At 37.1% G+C, this 20633-nt stretch overlaps 1 protein-coding gene across 3 annotated transcripts in view; it reads left to right on the top strand.

Moving 5' to 3' along the window:
- LOC114476613 (collagen alpha-1(XIX) chain) overlaps window positions 1–20633 on the top strand; it is a 132918-nt gene that overhangs the window by 78361 nt on the left and 33924 nt on the right. For all 3 annotated transcript variants that reach the window (XM_028468393.1, XM_028468392.1, XM_028468391.1), the window contains 10 exons: window positions 3936–3989; window positions 4065–4100; window positions 9062–9094; window positions 12678–12716; window positions 12810–12854; window positions 15436–15471; window positions 15940–15984; window positions 17886–17930; window positions 18413–18466; window positions 20053–20133. In XM_028468393.1, coding sequence (XP_028324194.1) covers window positions 3936–3989; window positions 4065–4100; window positions 9062–9094; window positions 12678–12716; window positions 12810–12854; window positions 15436–15471; window positions 15940–15984; window positions 17886–17930; window positions 18413–18466; window positions 20053–20133 — 468 coding nt within the window. The remainder of the gene's footprint in view (window positions 1–3935; window positions 3990–4064; window positions 4101–9061; window positions 9095–12677; window positions 12717–12809; window positions 12855–15435; window positions 15472–15939; window positions 15985–17885; window positions 17931–18412; window positions 18467–20052; window positions 20134–20633) is intronic.

Genomic DNA, 20633 nt, shown 5'->3' with positions numbered 1-20633 from the left:
AAAAATAAGAGGTTAAAAGTAGCACCATGATGTGCTGGGGAGACCCATTGCTTACATTTTCCTTCATGTCTCCCACTGACACTTTCTAATGGGCTGACTGACTGAACACTGCAGGCATTGATGGAGAGACGCATGCAGACAGTCTTAATTGCATTTTGATTACTTCAGGTGCTTCAAAGTCAACAATTCATCCAACAAACATCCTATGGTGGAGTGGGCCCACCCATGGATGCGCCCCCCATGCATCACCATGCTCTCGTACTGTGTATTTTCCATATTCCACCTTTATGCTGGCGGTGCTGCAGCTAATCTTATTTGAAAGGTTTATTAACTTTCCACACGTTACCCTATAAAATTGATTTTGTGCAGCTGTTTTTTTTTTGTTTTGTTTTGTTTTTTTACATAGCATCTGCCTTATACAAGTTTACATTACAATTATTTTGTATTTTATTGGTGGGATTAAAAGTGGTGCACGTTTTCCTATTTTTATCTAACATTTGAACAAATCCTATAGGACAGGGGTGTCAAACTTATTTTAGTTCAAGGGACAAATACGAAGTAGTTTAATCCTAAGTGGGCTGCAGATTTTAGGTGGAAAAATGAGCAATTTCCACAATAATGTCCCCAAGTTTGTACTTTACAAGACGAATAAATCATACATAAAGTATGTAAGGCGCTAACGATATATCCAGCCAATAAGTGACAGATATCAGTCCCTGCAGTATTTTCTCTTTTAAATTTCAATTAATTTTGTGACATTTTGTGAAATAATTTCAGGAAAATGGAGTTTTTTGAATTATTTGAGATTGAAATATTTAAATCCTCCAGATATTGTGCTGTTTCAGTGAATTAGTGTATTTAGATACATCAGCTGAGATATCTACAACTGAATTATTTGGTAATTTTGAGAATAAGTTATGTCTTCTGCGGGCAGAATTGGATTGTCTAAAGCAGTGTTTCTCAAATGGGGGTACGTGTACGCCTCAGGGTACGCAATGGCACTACAGGGTGTACTAGAGAGAGAGAGAGAGAGAGGAACATTAACAAATAAAGTGCCAGTCTTGGTCCCCTTGGGACCAAGACATTACATGACATGTAATGATAAAAACTATAGAAAAAATCTATTCAAGAGCCACTAAATCAGTGTTTTTAACCTTGGGGTCGGGACCCCATGTGGGGTTGCCTGAAATTTCTGAAAAATTTAAATTTACTTTTTTAATTGTTTAATTATTATTATTATTGTTATTATTTTATTAAAACACAATCTTAAACAACAGTTTAAGATTTATTTTCACTTTGTGAAATGTAAATCTAGCTCAACTAAAATGCAGTTTAAAAAAAAAAAAAAACTGAGCTCAAACATGATCAAAAACCAATTCTAGAAAACAATGTCTTTGGTGTCGCCAGAAATCTATATCTAAAGCATATTTTGGAAGCCGATATTTGAGGCCGATATACATTTTTTTAGAGCACATTGATTATGAAAGACAATTGAAACACTCATATGATACAAATGTATGTAGTAGAAATTAAATTAAATACACCATTAGAACTCTTAACATTTATTGAACTTTAAATATACCCGTACACAACCAAAAAAAACAAAAATCATATTTTGTTACTATAATACTATGATATTATATCCTTATCCTATTATATTGGCTTTTTATTTGTAAGCCTATTGGCTTCTACTGCTCCAATGCACATGCTATTATTATTATTAGTCTTTTTTCCTTTAATGGTCCATCATTATGCTCTATAGTTGTTTAAAAATAAAAAGATTCTAAGCGAAATGCTGTAGTCGGACGAAGGGGGTACTTGGATTCAGAAATAAGATAAAAGGGGGTATTGAGTCAAAAAGGTTGGTCTAAAGCAGCAATTCTCAACTGGTGGGTTGGGACCCAAAAGTGGGTCGCGGATCTGTACTGGGTGGGTCGCGGAAAGCTGGCCCCCAAAAAAAACAAAAAATACTTAATGTCTGTCATGATGAACTTGTCTTTAATTATCTAACTATCTTTGAAAAAAAAACTACATTTTAGTTAGTTGAATTCTAAAAAAAAAAGTTGGTCGCGATTTGATGACCGTGGCAAAATGTGGGTCCCAGGGTGAGACGAGTTGAGGCCTTGAGTTTGACACATGCTGTAGGACAATGATGTTAATAAATAGTTAATTAATCACAGTATTATCAATAACACATTGTCAGCGCTCGCTATGTATTTATGTTTTTATCACAGGTTTGTGACAAACTCTTAACAGATCACCACAACCACAACAAAATCCAGCTGCCTGGAGTCACCATGTGTTTGATAAGGCTGAACAAAATTCAATTAGAGCTGGAAATGAGAGCTGCACATAGTTCCTCCTCCTCCTCCTCCTCCTCACTTCAAGTAATAATAAGACAACCCATCTGTTCATACATGACAGCAGTAGGCTGACTTAATAATGCCTCTAGTTTTAATTTAGATGGAAAAAAACAGTAGCGATACGTCGTCTACCAAGTGAAAGGCGCTATAGTGAGGGGCTAAAGCTGAATGTCACTTACTGTATGTTGTACTGTACGTGTGCTGCTTAGGAAGGTTGAAGACATGCTGCGACCTCTCTCCAGTGTCACTGCGTCTCCTATTGTGACAGAACGGAGCATCTCTGCTTCTCTTCATATGTCAGCACAACAACAGCAACCCTTTAACAGCCCTTTGTCTTTCCCTTTCTGTGACTGCTTTTCAAGGTTGGGGTCAATTACATTTTCTAATTACAATTACGTCTTTCATTACCAAATTTGAATTACAACTCAATTCCGATTACCATGACATCCAGTTACAATTAAAACTACAATACTTATTTTTCCCCTAAAGGTCAATTGCAATTACAATTAATCACCATTCATGGGCCTAAAATACATAACCCCATAAAACTTAACCTTCCTTTTGTGTTAGCTTCCTGTTAGCATCTCTTGTGATAATGGATCAGTTTTGACCCATGTCTTAAATAAGCTGTAAAATATACACAAAAAAATATATATTCATCATCCACTTTGTTTCTCATCTCTTGGTTACCTTCTTTATCCATGAAAATATTGGTATTTATTGATATTTTTGGTGTGGGATTCTTAGCCTTTTTTGTGTGAGTTTAGCCCTTGATTTATTTATTTGTTTTTTTTTTTTTAATGGTAAAATGATCCTCAAGAGAACTGACGGGTAAACTTGATATGAAACATATTTGATTAATTGTTAACTAATAACTGGTGACCAAGGTTTACGTTTAATTACATTGTAAATGACAGTTTTTATATAATATTTATATATATATATAAATATTTATTTGAACTCAGTTACAATTCGTTTACGATTCCAACAGCAACAGATTTTTTTAAATTACAATTATTTTAATTGTGCCATAATTGTAATTAATTATAAATTACGCCATTGCAAATTTTAAATAACCCCAACCCTGCTGCTTTTGCTGGAATTAAGCTTCATGTTGAGATCTAGTTGGTCGGTTGCATATGATCTATTTTTGGTTGAATAATTTAATACAGAAATTTAAGTATTAATGGTCATTAATGGTGTAAATTGTGTTCCTTTTCACTGAGGGCTAAGGAAACCCAGGTGAAGCTCAGCCGTAGTCATAAAGTGCCATCTATTGGCAGACAGAAGAACATTTCAACAAGAGAACATAGGCACGTACTGCATTGCCACAGAAGCTCAAGGTTTTCATTATCCTTTAATGCTCACATGATGCTGCTTTCTAATAACGTCCTTTTTGTTTTTTGTTTTTTTTTACTTTTGTTATAACATAATTACAAACTCCCTTTAGTCTTACTTTACACTGTAGAGTTTTTCACCTCCTGCGACTAAGTTTGTGTGTCACATCTTTCTGTCTTTTTGCTGCACCTTCTCCATCAGTCACTGTCAATGATGAGCTCTGTTCTCATACAGGTGGAGAGGGATGAGCCTCGGGTCCCGGGGGAGAAAGGGGAGAGAGGAGAACCGGTACGTATCTTTCCTGCACTGACATTTACAATGCTGCCTTGTTATTGAGTCATTAACCAAGGCCTCTTCCCACAGGGTCAGCCAGGTACTGAGGGGATGAAAGGACAAAAAGTAAGTCCCATCACTGTCAAGTGTCACATGTGATGATTCCGTGTGTTGTAGCTGAGCTGAGACTCAGTGAAAGAGTGTGAGGATGCTGGAATCAAAACAACAGTGCTTATATGAAACCTTTTAACTTTTTGACTGACTGTGTTTTGCATTGTAACTAATGTATGCACCTATATTTGAAACTGCTTCCTTTCTACTTTTGTAATATTATAACTTTCTAATTACTTTTAGAAAGTGTCTATTTGTATGGTTGCCTTACAGACAAGCCCCGGTGCTATTGGTACGATTACCGAAGTACAAGTACGCAGCGTCTTAGGGTTAGGGTTAAGTTTAGGGTTAGGTTTAGGTTAAGGTTTATTGTTTATTGGACTCGATGAAACCCCCTGAACAGTCCTCGGGCCATTTAGTTTGGAATTGGGAATCAAAGGCAAGGCACTGGCTAATGCATTTTACCACACCGTACACATTCATCAGAGAGGTTTGTGGAAGTGGATCAGTATGGAGTGTGTGCAGAGTGTGGTTTATATGGGGCCCAGTAGTGGGTAGACTCGAAACCATCGGCCACCACCATGTCTGCTTGACAAGCCCTGGAAACAGGCTATGTGAAGGCAATGGGGATGGGTATGGGGTGTTTAGGGTTAGGTTTAGGTTTATTGTTTATGGGACTCGATGAAACCCCCTGAACAGTCCTCAGACCATTCAGTTTGGAATAGGAAATGAAAGGCAAGGCACGGGCCGGCGCATGTCGTCCGCACCCCACCAAACCGTGCACATTCATCAGAAAAGTTTGTGGAAGTGGATCAGTAGAGTGTTTGTCGAGTGCGGTTCATATGGGGCCCGGTTTGGGTTAGGGTTAGGTTTTAACCCAATATGGCAACAATTTTTAGGGTTAGGTCTAGGGTAAGATTTAGTCTTAGTCACGCAACCTAAACTGGCCAATGACTGACCTATCATGTGACCTAAACTGACCAAATAGGGGCGCTGCATACGGATAGAATGTCAGTATATTGATATGGCAACCGTACAGATAGCCACTGCCTTATTTGAATCAATTATTTATTTTATTTTTTATTATATTATTTATTCCGTATTCTATGTGGAGTAAGGCAGGACACATTCAACTCTATAATGAACAACTGACAAAACAAGCATGATGGACATCATTAATGGCTTTGATTACAAAACTTAAACTCTCATTTTTGTTAATTATTCCACTAACTTTATTTGTCTTCTTTTTAAATCATGTGTTAAAGTTTCATTTATTCAGATAACGTTTTTTTTTTAGGAAATTTACTTTGATACCCTGATCAAGTCTTCTTCAATCGCAGACGCCTCTGAAGAAGACTGGCAGTTGACAGGAGATCAAAATAAATTTCTTGTTAATGAAGCATTGGACATCACATGTCCTTCTGATCCCCAGGATGACTTTAGAGCTTTTGAATTTTACATTAAATGCAATAATGGCCGCATTTGCATCATCGTGTGAAGAATTAAAAAAATGAATTTTAATTCAGCATTAATAAATGCTGAGTTAAACCATCAGTGGCTATTCTCCTGTCAGTCCCAAGGTGTGAACTAAACAGCTTCACACTGATTAATTATCCCAAACACCTCAAACTGATTTTTTTGTTGTGTGTATAACTCAAACCATTTCTGCACCATTTTACTACGTAGAAGAGCACATTATCTACATCAAACAGGTGTCAGCCGTCACAGACTACGTTTTCATGGAAGGTTGTACATGTGTAGGTGGTAAATGTCAAACCATCATCCTTGCCTTACCCGGCCTTGATTTCTTCCCACAATACATGCTGTTGCCATGTGTTCTCCGCACATTCACTCACAAGCCATGATGTCAAAGAGGAAACGTATCTATCAGACAACCGCACCCTTAGTTCCTGTGCTCATGTTTGCTTTTGACAGTTGACACGTGGTATCTGCATCACATACAAGATCTGTATCCATCAGTAGCCTACACAGCATACACTGTCATCTGACTTACACTTAAAATCGGACATCACCAGTTTATAATTGTATTCATGCTGGCCCATTTTTGTGCATCGGTATTATATATTGAATATTATATTTCCAATAGTTTTTTTGGATTACTGCCAAAAATATTTATTTTCGTGGATGTTTGGTGTTACCATTGGTTACCATTTGCTGACCTGCCACTAGGGGAAAATAAAAAAAAATGCCTTGATTCTGGGCGAGTAGTAAAGACACACCCCAGTCACTGCAGCCCCGCCCACACGGCACTGCACAATTCTGCATGGAGCTGTCAATCAATGCTTACTGAGGGCTGTGAGAGGAGGAAACCAGTCTCTTCTTCCATCTTTTATGGGAGAGGCGGGGTCAAAAAGATGTCACTGATCTAATCTAATCTCAGCCAATAGCAAAATTCAATTGCAATACTTGGCATTCAACCCATAGAGGGCTGTCACTCTGACATTTTACAACTAATACTTTGACTAAAATGTAAAGAGTGAGACTAGGACCAATAAACTACATTACTTCATTCCTAATCCTATATTCATGTTTTCAGCAGAAAAAAAGTGGTTTTAGTGTGTGCGTACTTACAATTTAAAGACTCAAAAACTCTAAACTCCACTCAACTCAACCTTTATTTATAAAGCACATTTAAAACAACCAGAGTTGACCAAAGTGCTGTACAGATTACAATGTTCAAGAGCAGAACAAAGTACAGAAACACAGAGACAATAGATTAAAACAAATTAAAACTTTGAAAAAAAGTAAATATATATAGTAAATATGTAAGAATGACTTCCCTCTATGAGTTACAATCAAATTTGCTATTAGCTGAGAACGGAGGTTTGTGACGTTTTGGTGGCTTCTTACGTCACTTTTGGCCCCGCCCCTTCTACAAACCTAGCACCTGTAAAGACTTTACACTGGCTCCAAGTCAGCCTCAGAATAGACTTTAAAGTTCTGCTGCTGGTGTATAAATCTGTGAATGGGTTTGGTCCAGAATACATCAGTGACATGTTAGTCAGGTATGAACCCAGCAGGTCTCTCAGATCTATGGACACAGGTCAGATAGTGGAGCCCAGAGCTCACAGTAAACATGGTGATGCTGCTTTTAGTTGTTATGCTGCAAAGAAGTGGAACAAAGTGCCAGCAGAGCTGAAGTCAGCATCCAATGTGAACATTTTTAAATCAAAGTTAAAGGCACTTTTTTTCTCTACTGCGTATGATTGAGAAAGAGATTGTTGGTCATGTTGTTGATGTCATGATGATTTTACTGATGATTTTAATTGATTTTACGGATGATTTTAATTGATTTTACTGATGTTTTTAAATGTTCTTATTGATTTTAAACAATTGAATGTTTTATCATGTAAAGCACATTGAGTTGCCTTGAGTATGAAATGCGCTATACAAATAAATTTGCCTTGCCTTGCCTGTGGACTCTGTAATCTGATGTGAGAAGGTTGAATTTAGACACTTGTGAATAGAGAAGTATAGTAAGTGTTCATTAGCTAGTTAGCATCGCATAGATTGTTCTTTGGAGATTTCATAGTCCAGACTGGGCGTGTCTTAACTGCTCCCATAATCAAAGCATTTTTTAAATTTCCAGCCCAGACGCACGTCAGCCAAAACTTTGAGGTTTAGTTACTTTTTAATTAGTTTTTGCAATAATATTAGAAGTGGAAAATTGCCCTTGATTAAGATGTTTTGCCTTCAGCAGCTCAAGAAGGCTTCAGTCGGTACATACAGTTTGTAGTCAACAATTAACAATCGTCTCTATGAGAATGCAAGCTGAAATCGACTGCAGGGCTCCTTGTATCACACTATTTCAGTTCTCGCAGAAGGATACATTGGACAAACCTTCTTAAAAAGGCATGAATGATAGTAATAAGTTATAAAGCAATCAATGATATCGCTGTATTTCATGCCAAACTTAAACGCTAATCTAATGCAGGCCATGGCGCGGGAAAATGCTGAAGGAAATATACAATCGGGAGAATAAATCCTATACAAACGAGACAACCCACTATCAGTACACAATTTTGTGCCAAGTGGCACTTACAAAAATCTAATTTTGACATAAATGTGACACAATAATGAATGCGGGGCAAACATCAATGCATTATTAGATTTATCCGATTTATTGAATCCATGAATGTTTGTATCAAACAGCATGGCAACCTTTTTTTGAAAAGCTGTCAGAGCATTTCAAGAACTTTCCAGAAGTCAAAGTCAGCAGAAATCAGCCTCTTTTAGAGATGCTCAGCCAAAATCTGGTGCTTGTGCACCATATTTAAAAACAAACAGAAAATGTTATTGCAATTTTAAAAACGTGCATGTCTGCAAACAATGTTTCAGGGCAATACATCAAACCTAAATGTTTATATCCTGTTAACTGTGGCGCTCTTACTGACGCCGTTGTCCCTGGAGACAATTTACAGACAAACTTCATGGCTTGAATAACTAAACCACTGTTGTGTTCAAACTATTTGGATTTTGTTCCATGAATACTCTGATATTCAATCTGGTTAGAGTTTTGAAACATTTAAAAGCATATTTTAAAGACCTGTGAAGGTGAGGTAAATTACAGAATATAATTAGTGCTTTGAAGCCATAGCGTTCCATATATAAGGATGTGAGCACAAACGTTCAGATGTATCAATATTACATTGAAAAGGAAACTCCAGCATGAAATACTGGCCAATTAGGAGCGCCCCTATGGTTCCCGTTGCACACGTTACATGTTGGATTCTGCTTAACATGCTAACAACATTCAGCAGGATGAATGTTAAAATGTGTCATATCTGTGTGCTTTAAGTGGAATTATTCATTGTTCTATATCCACTTTTTATATACTGAATTCAAGTCTTTATCCGTACTGTATTTAAGGGCTGTTGGCTGTTTCTTTTATCTACTTTTTATGTCTGTTTTACAACATTTTTATGTTGACATGATATTTTATGATGCTTTTTCAGGGTGATATAGGTCCTCCTGGTCCTCCTGGTCCTGTAAGTACAATTTAGTATTTTAGTACTTACACTATCATGTATTTTTATACAACAATAACTGTTAAACGAAAGGGGAAATATTTTTTTTTTCTATTAAAAAATCCATAACGATTGGAAAATTCTGATGCTCCGTACATATTTTCGTTTTTTTTAATTCATTTAAGAGACCATGAAGCAAGAATGAATCCAGGTGCAGTGTTGACTTTAGCTGTCACACCTTCACCACCATGGTGGCATGTCATCCTTTAACCAATTTGCATTCTTTGACAGGCCTGCGGAATTGGCCTGCCTTCATAATTTGTCACTTTTGTGTGTAAACAGTGGCTCACTGTTGATAGAAGGGGGTCGGACAAGGAAAGTGTGTTTTAACAGATGAGATTAGTTGTCTGGGAATTTTCTACAAAAAGCGTCTTTATAATATAAGGTAAAACAGTCGTTAATGATGACCGATGTCTTTCCTGTCTGCTAAGCTTTACACTGCAGAAAATGAAATCTTAAGGTAAAAACTGTTAAATTAATGCAACACATGCTTATATTTTGCCTGATTCTATATTTATTCTGACTAATTCTTTTTTTCTGTAAATGTACTTACTTCATGATCGCTTTACTCGTTTTGAAAAATCTTGGAAAGACGAATATTCCTGTTCTGTTGGCAGATCATTTTGGTTATTTTAAGTAATATGTGTAATAATAATACAGTTTTCCAGTGTAAATGGCTTAAACTTGTAAAATAACTTCACGAGTTTTTAATTGCATTCTACAAATAATCTTTGTTCGTGGGTAACCCTGCCGTGGCTTGTATGTTTGAAATGTAGATTTTAAAAAATAAGAAGGTGTGACTCATGGCTGACGTCTGCTGTGCGCTGAAGGTGACAGGTTGTGGGTGGCGTTGATTTGATGAACTCATTGCTTAGACATTTTCAAAGTCTGAAATAGAAAAATGAATCTGCGAGGTTAGATCTGATGACTCCAAGGACACACTGCAACATTTTGTGCTCATTAAAAAGGTAAAAGTCTACAAAATAAAACACAATAATGGTTATTTCGTTACAAAAAATTTTTTTTAATTTTTTAATATTTCGACTCCTATAATGGGTTTTGTTCTAAAGATCTGCTGCCTATTGAACTTCTGAAGGCTTGGAATGAAATTTGATGTCTTTCATTCTCCTTATTGTCTTTTGCTTGTTAATAAGCAATTCATATTGAAATTAGACAACTTAATTCTAGAGGGGAACAAATATCGCTCTTGCTCCACTGGTTTCACTGATCCTGTCAAACTAACAAAAAGTCTATTTGTTCAACAAGAATACTTATTATTAGCACTTTTAGTTGCAGTTTCAAACATAGTGGTTTTGCAATGTAATTGTACATCAAGGGTATGTTTTTCCCCATTTCTGCAGGGAAAGGAAGAAAAGCAAAATATGTCTCTGAACTGGAATACTCAGCTGTGTTCATGGTTGTGTAGCGAGGTGTTGTTCTCCCTGGATATAGGAAGTTGTGTACTTACTTTCATACACTGGCAAAGGAATTGAAACATTAGTCATTTGATGAATGAGGCTGTTTGAATATTTAGTACGACTAGTCTGTGTCTGCGCTCTGTGCTTTCCCATGGCAGATCATTTTGTCAGTTAAGCATTGATTTCCCTTACACAGCAGAAGTGAGGGTTCAGATCATTACCCTTCCCTTCGTAAACCTCCTCGTGCCTGTGTTTATTAGTGACAGGGAGGAGCAGTGAGCCCACAGGCATGCACAGCCATCACGTCCTCCAATGCTTTTAAAGTGTTAAAACAGTATTTGTGGTCCTGGGACTCCACTGTGAAGCTTTATAATGGAGTTTTACAATCTACTAAGCTAAACCTGTTATTCCAAGTTTTTTGTTGAGTTTGTGGTTTCAGGAATGCTGGGAGCGCTGGAGCCTGTAACAGCTGACTTAGTGGTTAAAGCAGTCTGAACAAGATGCTAGTGCATCACTGAGTTAACTTAGGAAGACAGCAAGTGGAGGAAATAAAGTGTCTGAAGTGAAGGTAAAAAGGAGCAGGATATCGACAGCAGTGTCGGCAGTGATGCAAGCTTTTAACTGCTTCCTTGTGGTGGAAAAACAGCAAAGGCAGAAGGTCGAAGCTCACGCTTTAAATGCTCAATCTGACCCTCACTCATGCACATGAGCTCTGAGTAACCACCAAAAACAACAAAATCGCAAGTTAAAGCTAATTCGTTTCCTCTTTAAAGGAAGAGTGCAACCCTTCAACAGGAAGTCAGAGGAAGTAACATTGGTACTATAATCAAAAAACAGCACACCCTTTCAAAATATAAGCAACAGACGTGTTAAGTATCTTGTTCTAATTAGGGGTGGGAATTTCTGGGTACCTCACGACACGATACGCGATACAAATCTCACGATAACGATTATCTCACGATATGACGATACTGCGATTATCAATATATTGGTCAGAAATCATTCTACGAATATTTATGACACAATAAGAAAGAAGATTAAGTGAAAAAATACAGTTTTTATTTTATATCTCTGAAAGACAATAAATTGAAAAAGTGTCCTATGAACAGTGACAGTATTTTAGTGCAACATTTCTGTAAATAAGTGTCAACATAGCAATGTAAATGAATAAGTATCTCTAATAGTGCTTTCTGTAAACAAAAAATAGGGTCTTTCTTACCAGTGACACCATTATAGTGCAATATTCCAGTAAACAATATATTGGTTCCTTCAACAAACATTGACAAAATTTCTGTGAAGACCTACCTGCACATTTTGTGAAAAAGTGAAAAAACAGAAAGGGTTTTGAAAATAATAAAACAAATGTTAAATCCAAAAAATAATCGATGGTGAGAAAAAAATAGCGATATATGGTCGTATCGAGGGATTGTCACACTCCTAGTTCTAAGTCATAGATTGCTCCTCCCTGGCCTCCTATTTCATAAAGTGTCAGACCACGTTGGGGATGAAATACAGGGTAAACATGATACAATCAGCCTGATGGCATTTCAGTGTCTATTGCAGCTAAATAGACCAAACACAAAGCATTAGGCCTACTTTGAAACCTTTAATCCTTTACTCCTGCTGGTTTTGTGCATACATACCAAAAAGTTTTTATTTCAACACTGAGACATTTCAAGTGTGTTTTTTTTTTTGTGAAAGTGAAACATAAACAGCTGAATAGTGAGGAAATGCTTACAAATGACCATTGATTGACCAATGAATAGAGCAGATTTTTCAGTGAAGGTTGATTCTTTCATTAAAAAAGAGAAAGAAACAGCTCTGTTGAGCAATATACCTTGTTTTTTTTTTTTCCTGTGATGATTGACCCCTACCCAGTCTCTTCTTTTTAAAGACAAATTAAAAACCTCAGATTGAATCTCTTCTATTGAAGCGAGAGCTCACACCGCGAGTGAATCAAGGAAGCGGATTCATTTTGCCTGTCAGAAAAATGATGTGGAACTTTTATTGTTATCAAAGTGATAGTTCAGTGAGTTCAGTTGACGCTGAGGTGTTATTTTTACTCTCACTAATTAGTAGATGAGTTGGGACCATTAAGGAAACTGACTCTCTTTCACCGCCTCTAGGTGATGACAGCTCATGGATTGAGACAGCTCTCTGGAACTGTAAGTTTACAAGTTGAATTGTGTTTAAAGGGAGGCTTTGTTTTCCTCAATGACTGCACTGTTTAATTTGATGTGTTTTCTCCTGTGTTAAAGGATGACATGAAGGACACAACCATGAAAGGAGAGAAGGGAGATAAGGTAACTATATTGATCTCATTATAAAGGAAAATCACATTTAAAGGGGACTTTTTCTTCCATTTGACCACACCACAGTGAAAGTTATTCCCTGTGGTTTTTTTTTTTTGAACAACCCTGCAAGCAGATTTGTCATTGTAAGAACTAAGCTGCACCTAAAGGGGTGTTTGATTTAATCCTTGTTCTGTGTCGAGAAGATATGGTAAAACACTGAACAATTAGAGTTTGGACCTCAGAACAACTGGTGCATGTACTTGAGGCGAGTCAATTACGTGAGCTTCTGATTCCGCTAACGAACTTACATCAAAAGTGTTCTGCTAAACAGAAGAGAAAAATAGAAGCAAGTTACAAAAACGGGTCACCAGCCTGATCCAGCATTAGCCTAGACATACATTTAGTTGTTCACAGGGCTTTGTCTGCCGGTGTGGAAAAAAACCACAAATCATAAAAGTGCCTGTTTTGATTAAAGTCACATTGAAAAGATCTTTGTGTGAGATGAAGTGACAAATTATGCAGCAGATTCGCGGGTAACAAACTGTGAAATATTAACTGTTCAGGTGCCTGCATTCCTTAGTAGTTCACACACTAGATTGACTTCAAAGAAGAAGAAACAAAATAATGCCATATTTGAATGTTTAAATTGCGAGGGAAAATTGGCTTTACATGAGAAAACTGCTCATTTGTATTTTCCTGTGTGCTGAATGCCTGAGGAAGACTCGCAATCTAACTTTGCTTCTAATAGAGCAATACAGCCCTGAGTTCTACACATACTGTCAGATGGGCCATTACTTTAGTGATTAATATAATCTAAAGGTTTCGCTAATCTTTAGAGACTACTGGGTCAATAACCCTTCCTCAATAGAAAAGACTTTTAAACAATCAAGAGACTCAACACAGTGGGTGGATGGATGGTTAGATGGATGGATGGATGGATGATGGATTTATGTATGTATGTATGGATGGGTGGTTGGATGATGGATTTATGGATGGATGGATGGTTGGATGATGGATGGATGGATGGATGGATGGATTTATGTATGTATGTATGGATGGATGGTTGGATGATGGATTTATGAATGGATGGATGGATGGATGATGGATTTATGAATGGATGGATGGATGGATGATGGATTTATGAATGGATGGATGGATGGGTGGGTGGATGTCTGTCTGTCTGTCTTTATGGATGGATGGATGGATGGATGGGTGTCTGTCTGTCTGTCTGTCTGTCTTTATTTATGGATGGATGGGTGGGTGTCTGTCTGTCTGTCTGTCTGTCTGTCTGTCTGTCTGTCTGTCTGAGAAAGAGAGAGAAAGATGAAGTGATGCATTTAATTTGTCCTCAGATTCTCATCTTTTTATATTTTTATTGACCTTTGTTTTACCAGATCAAGGTCAGGTGAGAACAGGGTTGGTGTCAATTATAATTGTAATTGTAATTGTGTAATTAATAATTAATTACAGTTATGATGTAAATGTAATTGAATAAATGTGTTGCTCTTGTAATCACAATTGAGCTGTAATTGAGTTCAGATAATTGACTTTGTAATTGTAATTGGTATGGAAATTCTATAAAATCTGTCAACAGTTTAAACGCAAACCTGGGGAACCATTGTACAGTTCTATGGCTTACACAAACATGGTTAACAATTATTAAAATATGTTTTACATCAACTTTTCCCACTACCTATCAGTTGTCTTGAGGAGCATTTTACCATTTAAAATGTATTTTGAAATCAAGTGGTATACTGACACAAAATATATTCAAGGATAAGGAAGCCTAACAAGGTATCCAAGAGATGAAAAACAAATTGCATGAATAATATGTTTTTTTTGTGTATTTTACAGCTGATTTAAGACATAAGTTAAAACTGACCCATTAAAAGAGATGCTAAGTTTCATGGAGTTAAGTGTGGTTAATTCTAAGTGAACTTTAATTGTAACTGACTTTCAGGGGAAAAATGAAAAAAAATGCTGGTCAATGTAATTGTAATTGAGTTGTAATTGAACATGGATAATGGATGATGTAGCAGGAACAACGGTGACAGATAACTGTTTCCAGCAGATGTCAGGATGAAGGCACTGAGTTTTCGTTTCTGTCGTAAATGGATCAGAACTACATATTTTATCACTTAGCAATGATCACAGCACATGGTCAAAGGAGATTATAGAATGTACTTTCATCTCAATCTGACTGAAATCCTTCTTTTGATCAAGAGCAAACAAAACAGAGACAGAAAAAGTATGTACCGGTACAAAAGATGATTTGAAATTGATGATTTGCCGTCTGAGTAGCGCTAACCTTTGAAATATCCTGCAAAACTCTCTCTGTTTAAAGAAATATTTACTAAATAGAAGAAGGCATCATTCAGTTAGAGGTATGTGAGATATGAAAGCTAAGTGTTCGGGCCTAAACTATATGCACATGCTGAGAATAAATAACCAAGATTTTTTTTTTTAAATCTGAAAAAAGCCAGTTTTGCAGAAGTCCTTGGTGATTTTTTTTATTTAATTAACTTTACAGGCTTACACAGCAAAATATGTCTTCTATAACTATTTCTTTTATGTTATTGTGTTTCTGCAGGGAGAGACTGGAAGTCAAGGACCTCAAGGAATTAAGGTTACTTTCCAAGAACTTATCCGTACTGCTAAAACTCAAGTCTTCATCAACGTGCACTGTGTGCTTTATGTTGCCCTTCCTATGCAACAATAACAGTAGTTCGTTAGAAAAGAGGTTGTGTTGAGTTTTTTGTTTCTTCTTATTTATAGCACAACCTTGGTAAGAAAGTGGCCCTGCAGCGTGCCACGTCTCGGCTTCTTATCAGACAGCTTTAAAACTGGAGTGACACTTGGAGAATAATTCATTCTCTAGTTTCAACTGGAGCTAACCCTCACATTTCTCTGATTTTCATGCCTCGCTACACCTATGCAAACCTTCTTAAAGTTTCACTGTACCCTAAGTTCAAAAACAAAGCCAATACTCGTGACAGCACTTCTCCCAGCAGATACGCAAATCTCAAGATGCTTTTGTCTACTTTTTCTTGCCTCTCCTGTATTTCTCATGCACTATTCTCTGGTGACCAATTAGGGAAGCATGGGGCCTCCAGGATTAAAGGGGGATCAAGGACAAGAGGTGAGTATTTTGTGCCACTTTCAGGTGATTTTAGGATGATGCCTAAAAAGACTGTTCAATATACCATAAAGAAGACATAGTGAGGGCTATAAATGATTAGTACTATTAGCTACATCATGAATATGTTACTACGATACTAAATTGTTCTTTAAAAAACACATTTTATAAATGATAAACTATTACCTGCACATTATAGTCTGTATTATTGTAAAGCATGTTTTCAGTTCCACAGTTTGATCTGTTTTTTTTTGTGTCACTAAACCAAAATGTTCTCCTTTTTAATAATATATCATGTATTTGTGATTCAAATTAATAACACTCAAAATATTATGGGAGCACCAAACATGACATGGTAAGAAAATTAAAATGTGACCACACATTAGCTATGACGTGTGCACAAAACACTAACGCACGACCATGAAATGCTTATTTGTAGAAGTTACTTGTTCTAACACATTTTAAACCCATTGTGTTCGCATTGTGTTTTTGCAACTTACAATAATGCATAATGTGATGAAACAATGAACATGTGTATAATAATTCTCTTTTTAAAAGAATAAAAAAAAACGATGTATTTTCTCTGTATTACCATTCAGTCAATGGAGCATAAATCAAAACTTACCTCTATATATAAACATTAGGAATTATAATTGTTTTAATTATGATACCTTTGGAGCTATGTTGGCATGTTTTGTATTAGGTGGAGGATCTAGTGAGGTTAGGTAGGGTTAGGGTAACAAACGACACTTAATGACAGCCTTTATGACACCTTATTTTTGCTAATGTCGTCAATGGTGTCATGTCGTAATAATGACAGCGTATTGTCAGTGATGTATAAAACTTCAAGTGTTACCCATTTATTTAAAGCTTTTTTTTAACCAGGAGGTCCTGATGAGATTAAAGGTCCATATCATGCTATTTTTCACCCATCTCCATTTGCTCTAAGAACATCAAAAACATAGTATTTGAGGTTTATTTTCCTAAACTCCAGAGTTTTAGCCTCTGAAAAGTCACTTTCTGAGCAACTCCACACAAACAGGCTGATTTGCGGCCTACTTATGCATATTCATGAGTGGGTGTGTCTATAGATGGGACACTGACTTCCTCCTCCCCGCACTGTGACGTAGGGCCAGAGGACGGCCCGCCCTCCTCCCACCCACACCGTAGCCGAGCTCATGCTGCTTTATAAACACGAGACAGAGCGTGAGGGCGGGGCGTTCGTCGGTACATACACAGACTGTAGAAAATACATACATAGCACTGCGCGAAGGACGCTGAAATGCTAACGCATCTGTTTACATGCTATCACGGCAGAGAGCTTCCTGGAGGCGCGGCTTCTCCAGCTCAGTGCCAAGTCAAATTCATCATCAAAGTGGGAACGCGTCATCAAATTAGAGCGAGGTGTTTGTGCTCATCCTGCATTAAGAAAGGAGCAAATCACCCTCTACCAATTGAGGGAATCAATGAAAAAACACTTTGGGCATGTGTATGAAGCCCTAATAGCACTTTATGATCTTTAAAGCACAGAAAAGTAGATTTAGCTTAACATGGGCCCTTTAACAATATCCTTTTCAAGGTAGATCTGGAGTCATGGAGTGAAAAGAGGCATGTCTCTGTAAAATACATAAAAACAACTTCACTAAAATTACACAATGGCCATATTATAAGCGTTTACACAGTGCTGCTTGTTTCAATGAGTTTTACGCTCATGATGTAGTTCCCAGCATGCTGTAATTGACATTAAACTAACCATAGCTATTAAAGAAGCCAGCAGGAGCAGCACTTAGGAAACACCAAGATATGAAACGCGGTGCTTTATAAAGCAACATTGGCTCCATAGGCTATGAATGTAGCAAATGACCTTCGTGTATTGTTTGTTTTTCCTCTCTACATGTTTACAGGGTAAGCAAGGCATGCTTGGACCTGCTGGACTTCCAGGACTCCCAGTAAGTCCCGTAGTCTTGCACTAAACACCAGCGATTCATATCGAGCCCACGTCTCTCTCATTGCCTTCTCCTTCACCTTGCCACATCCTCTACGCTCCTCACTCTGTCTGCCAGAATGAAAGTCAGATAAATACCATAGATAAACCTCAGCATAAAGATATAGAAAGGAAGTGGAGGGAAAAAGTCTTACACAGACGATCAGTGATCAAATTTAAGAATTAATTAGTGGAAAGAGGCAAATGTGAGCGCTGTATGCCAGGAACAGAGGCAGGGGCCCAATCTGTTCTCCACACCTGCTTCAGTAATGAGCATCTGTCTTTATTCAAAAGCAGGGAGGGAAAAGAGGCATTTCATAAATCCTGGCTAAGGGAAATTATGTTGGAACGCAGCAGCCCGCTGAAGCAGTGAGGAGGAGGAGATAAATGTGTGTAAGAAGATGAAGGCCCGGTGATAGATGTGTCTCTATTCACCACTATTTACAGGGCTCGCTGGGGGACCCAGGGGTGCCAGGGAGAGATGGCCTGAAAGGAGAAAAGGTAAACCTCAAATCAAGATCTCGCCTCTATGAAGAAATATGACGCCATGATGTTTTATCACAGGCTGAGACAACTTTTGTAGACACCGTTTGACGACTCACCCGCTATGCTCATCCTCAGCCATGTTTCAATGTTCGCTTCTGGCTCTTGATGCCTCCCACTACTGCGCTTTTTTTTTTTTTTTATTGTACACAAAACCTTCGGCTTTGCAGTCAAGCTCCAAACTGCTACTCAAGTGTGACACATCGGATGAGTTTGTCAGAATAAATTGTTCTATGTAGCCATTATCACCCGCTTTAATCACCCTGTTATTAACTACAGCAGTGCTATTCAAACTTGGTTTAGGGAGCTTTAATCCTAAAAACAAATTAAGGTGTATTATGTAGAATGAAAAGGGCAGCATTTGAAGAAAATTACCTTAGCTTTAAACAAATTTAAAAAAATCACCACTCAGAAAATTACAAAAAAAAAAAGTCATTCACCTGTATTATGTACAGTATTTTGCTCATAAGCTCCTGCCAATGGTTCAGTGAACATAATTGGAGGAATATTTTATCAATTAACTTACATTTTAGCACATCTTCATCTGGTAGATTTAGACTTTCATTAAAAATTGTTACCTTTCATCATAAAAGCTTAATTTCATTACCTCTGGGATCAGTAATATTCATTATAAAAGTAATTGTAGAGAGCCTTTCCACTGGCTCCCAGTCAGCCTCAGGATAGACTTTAACGTTGTGCTGCTGGCGTATGAATCTCTGGTTTGATCCAGAATTAATCGGTGAGATGTTAGTCAGGTATGAACCCAACAGGTCTCTCAGATCTATGGACACAGGTCATATAGTGGAGCCCAGAGTTCACAGCAAACATGCTTTTAGTTGCTATGCTGTGAAGAAGTGGAACAAACTGCCAGCGAGGCTGTGGTCAGCATCCGATGTAAACATTTTTAAATCCAAGTTAAAGGTACTCCTTATCTCTACTGCCTATGAATGAGAGGAATATTTCAAGCTCTTTTTTAAATTGTTTATATTGATTTTTAGGATTGATAAAGGAATTCTGATTCTAATTTGGATTTAAACCCTGTTTAATGTCTTCTGTTGCACTTTTTAATCACGTGAAGCACATTGAAATTCACTATTCAAACAAATTTCCCTTGTCTAGAAATAATCCTAACCCTATAAAAAAAACAGAATAGGATATATCACGAGACCTAATATACCTGGAAGATATATATATAGTATTGAATTTGCAGAGGCCCTGTTTATAGTAATATGAAATTCAATGAAACGTAGCAGTGAAATAACTAATATGGGTATGAACTGTATAATGGTGCCAGCAGCAGCAACACTGAATACAAACACTGCAGCATAATAGAATGTATGCTATGGTTACTTAAATAAGCATTGTGTCCAGTTAAAAAAAAAGCTAAAGCCTGTAAAATACTGGATGGTATTACCATCGACCATTAATTGCCTTAAAATACATACTGTATCATGTATTCATGTTATTAAAGAGATCTAATGCATTTTAATGTGGCAAAAATTCAGAATGGACACTATCACTTCTGTCTGTTTCCTGGTCTATAGGGGGACTCTGGAGGTGTGACTGGATTACAAGGACCTCCAGGTCCTAAGGGTGAGCCGGGGGAACCCGGTGGTGGATATATGGTAGGTATTGCTTTGTCATATTTCATTGTAACAATAGCCTTCAAGTTACAAAAGCATAATAATAAAATGCATGGATGCTGTAATAAGTAGCCCGAAAACTCATTTTGAAATAGTATGTGTGGTGCAAACACAGAATGCAGGGTAAACATAGAACTTGTTTAACTTTTTTTTTTACAGAAACCATATGGATGTACATTGTTACAAAGCAGTCCAGCTCAAATATCAGTGATCCATTCATTTCCCTTTTCATGACTTTTAGTTCTTGTTTCATGATCAAGGCTTTACAGATAAAAGGCTTATCACTGCCTTAGTATAAATCACTTTTAATCAAGTCCTTTACCCATATTGTTAACATTTGCACTGTTAAAATACCAACAAAGCTCCACAGCTTTAAACGCTTAACAGCAAACATACTCATCCCTTTTGGGGTAATGAGAGCAGATTAGTTGAAATAGAATGTTGTAATTTAAGACTTTCTACACTTTTGGTGTGAAAGTAAT

Source organism: Gouania willdenowi, chromosome 15 (genome assembly GCF_900634775.1).
Source record: "Gouania willdenowi chromosome 15, fGouWil2.1, whole genome shotgun sequence".
Lineage (NCBI taxonomy): Eukaryota > Metazoa > Chordata > Actinopteri > Blenniiformes > Gobiesocidae > Gouania > Gouania willdenowi.
The sequence above is the reverse complement of the archived record's forward strand: the minus strand, read 5'-3'. Positions and strand labels throughout refer to the sequence as shown.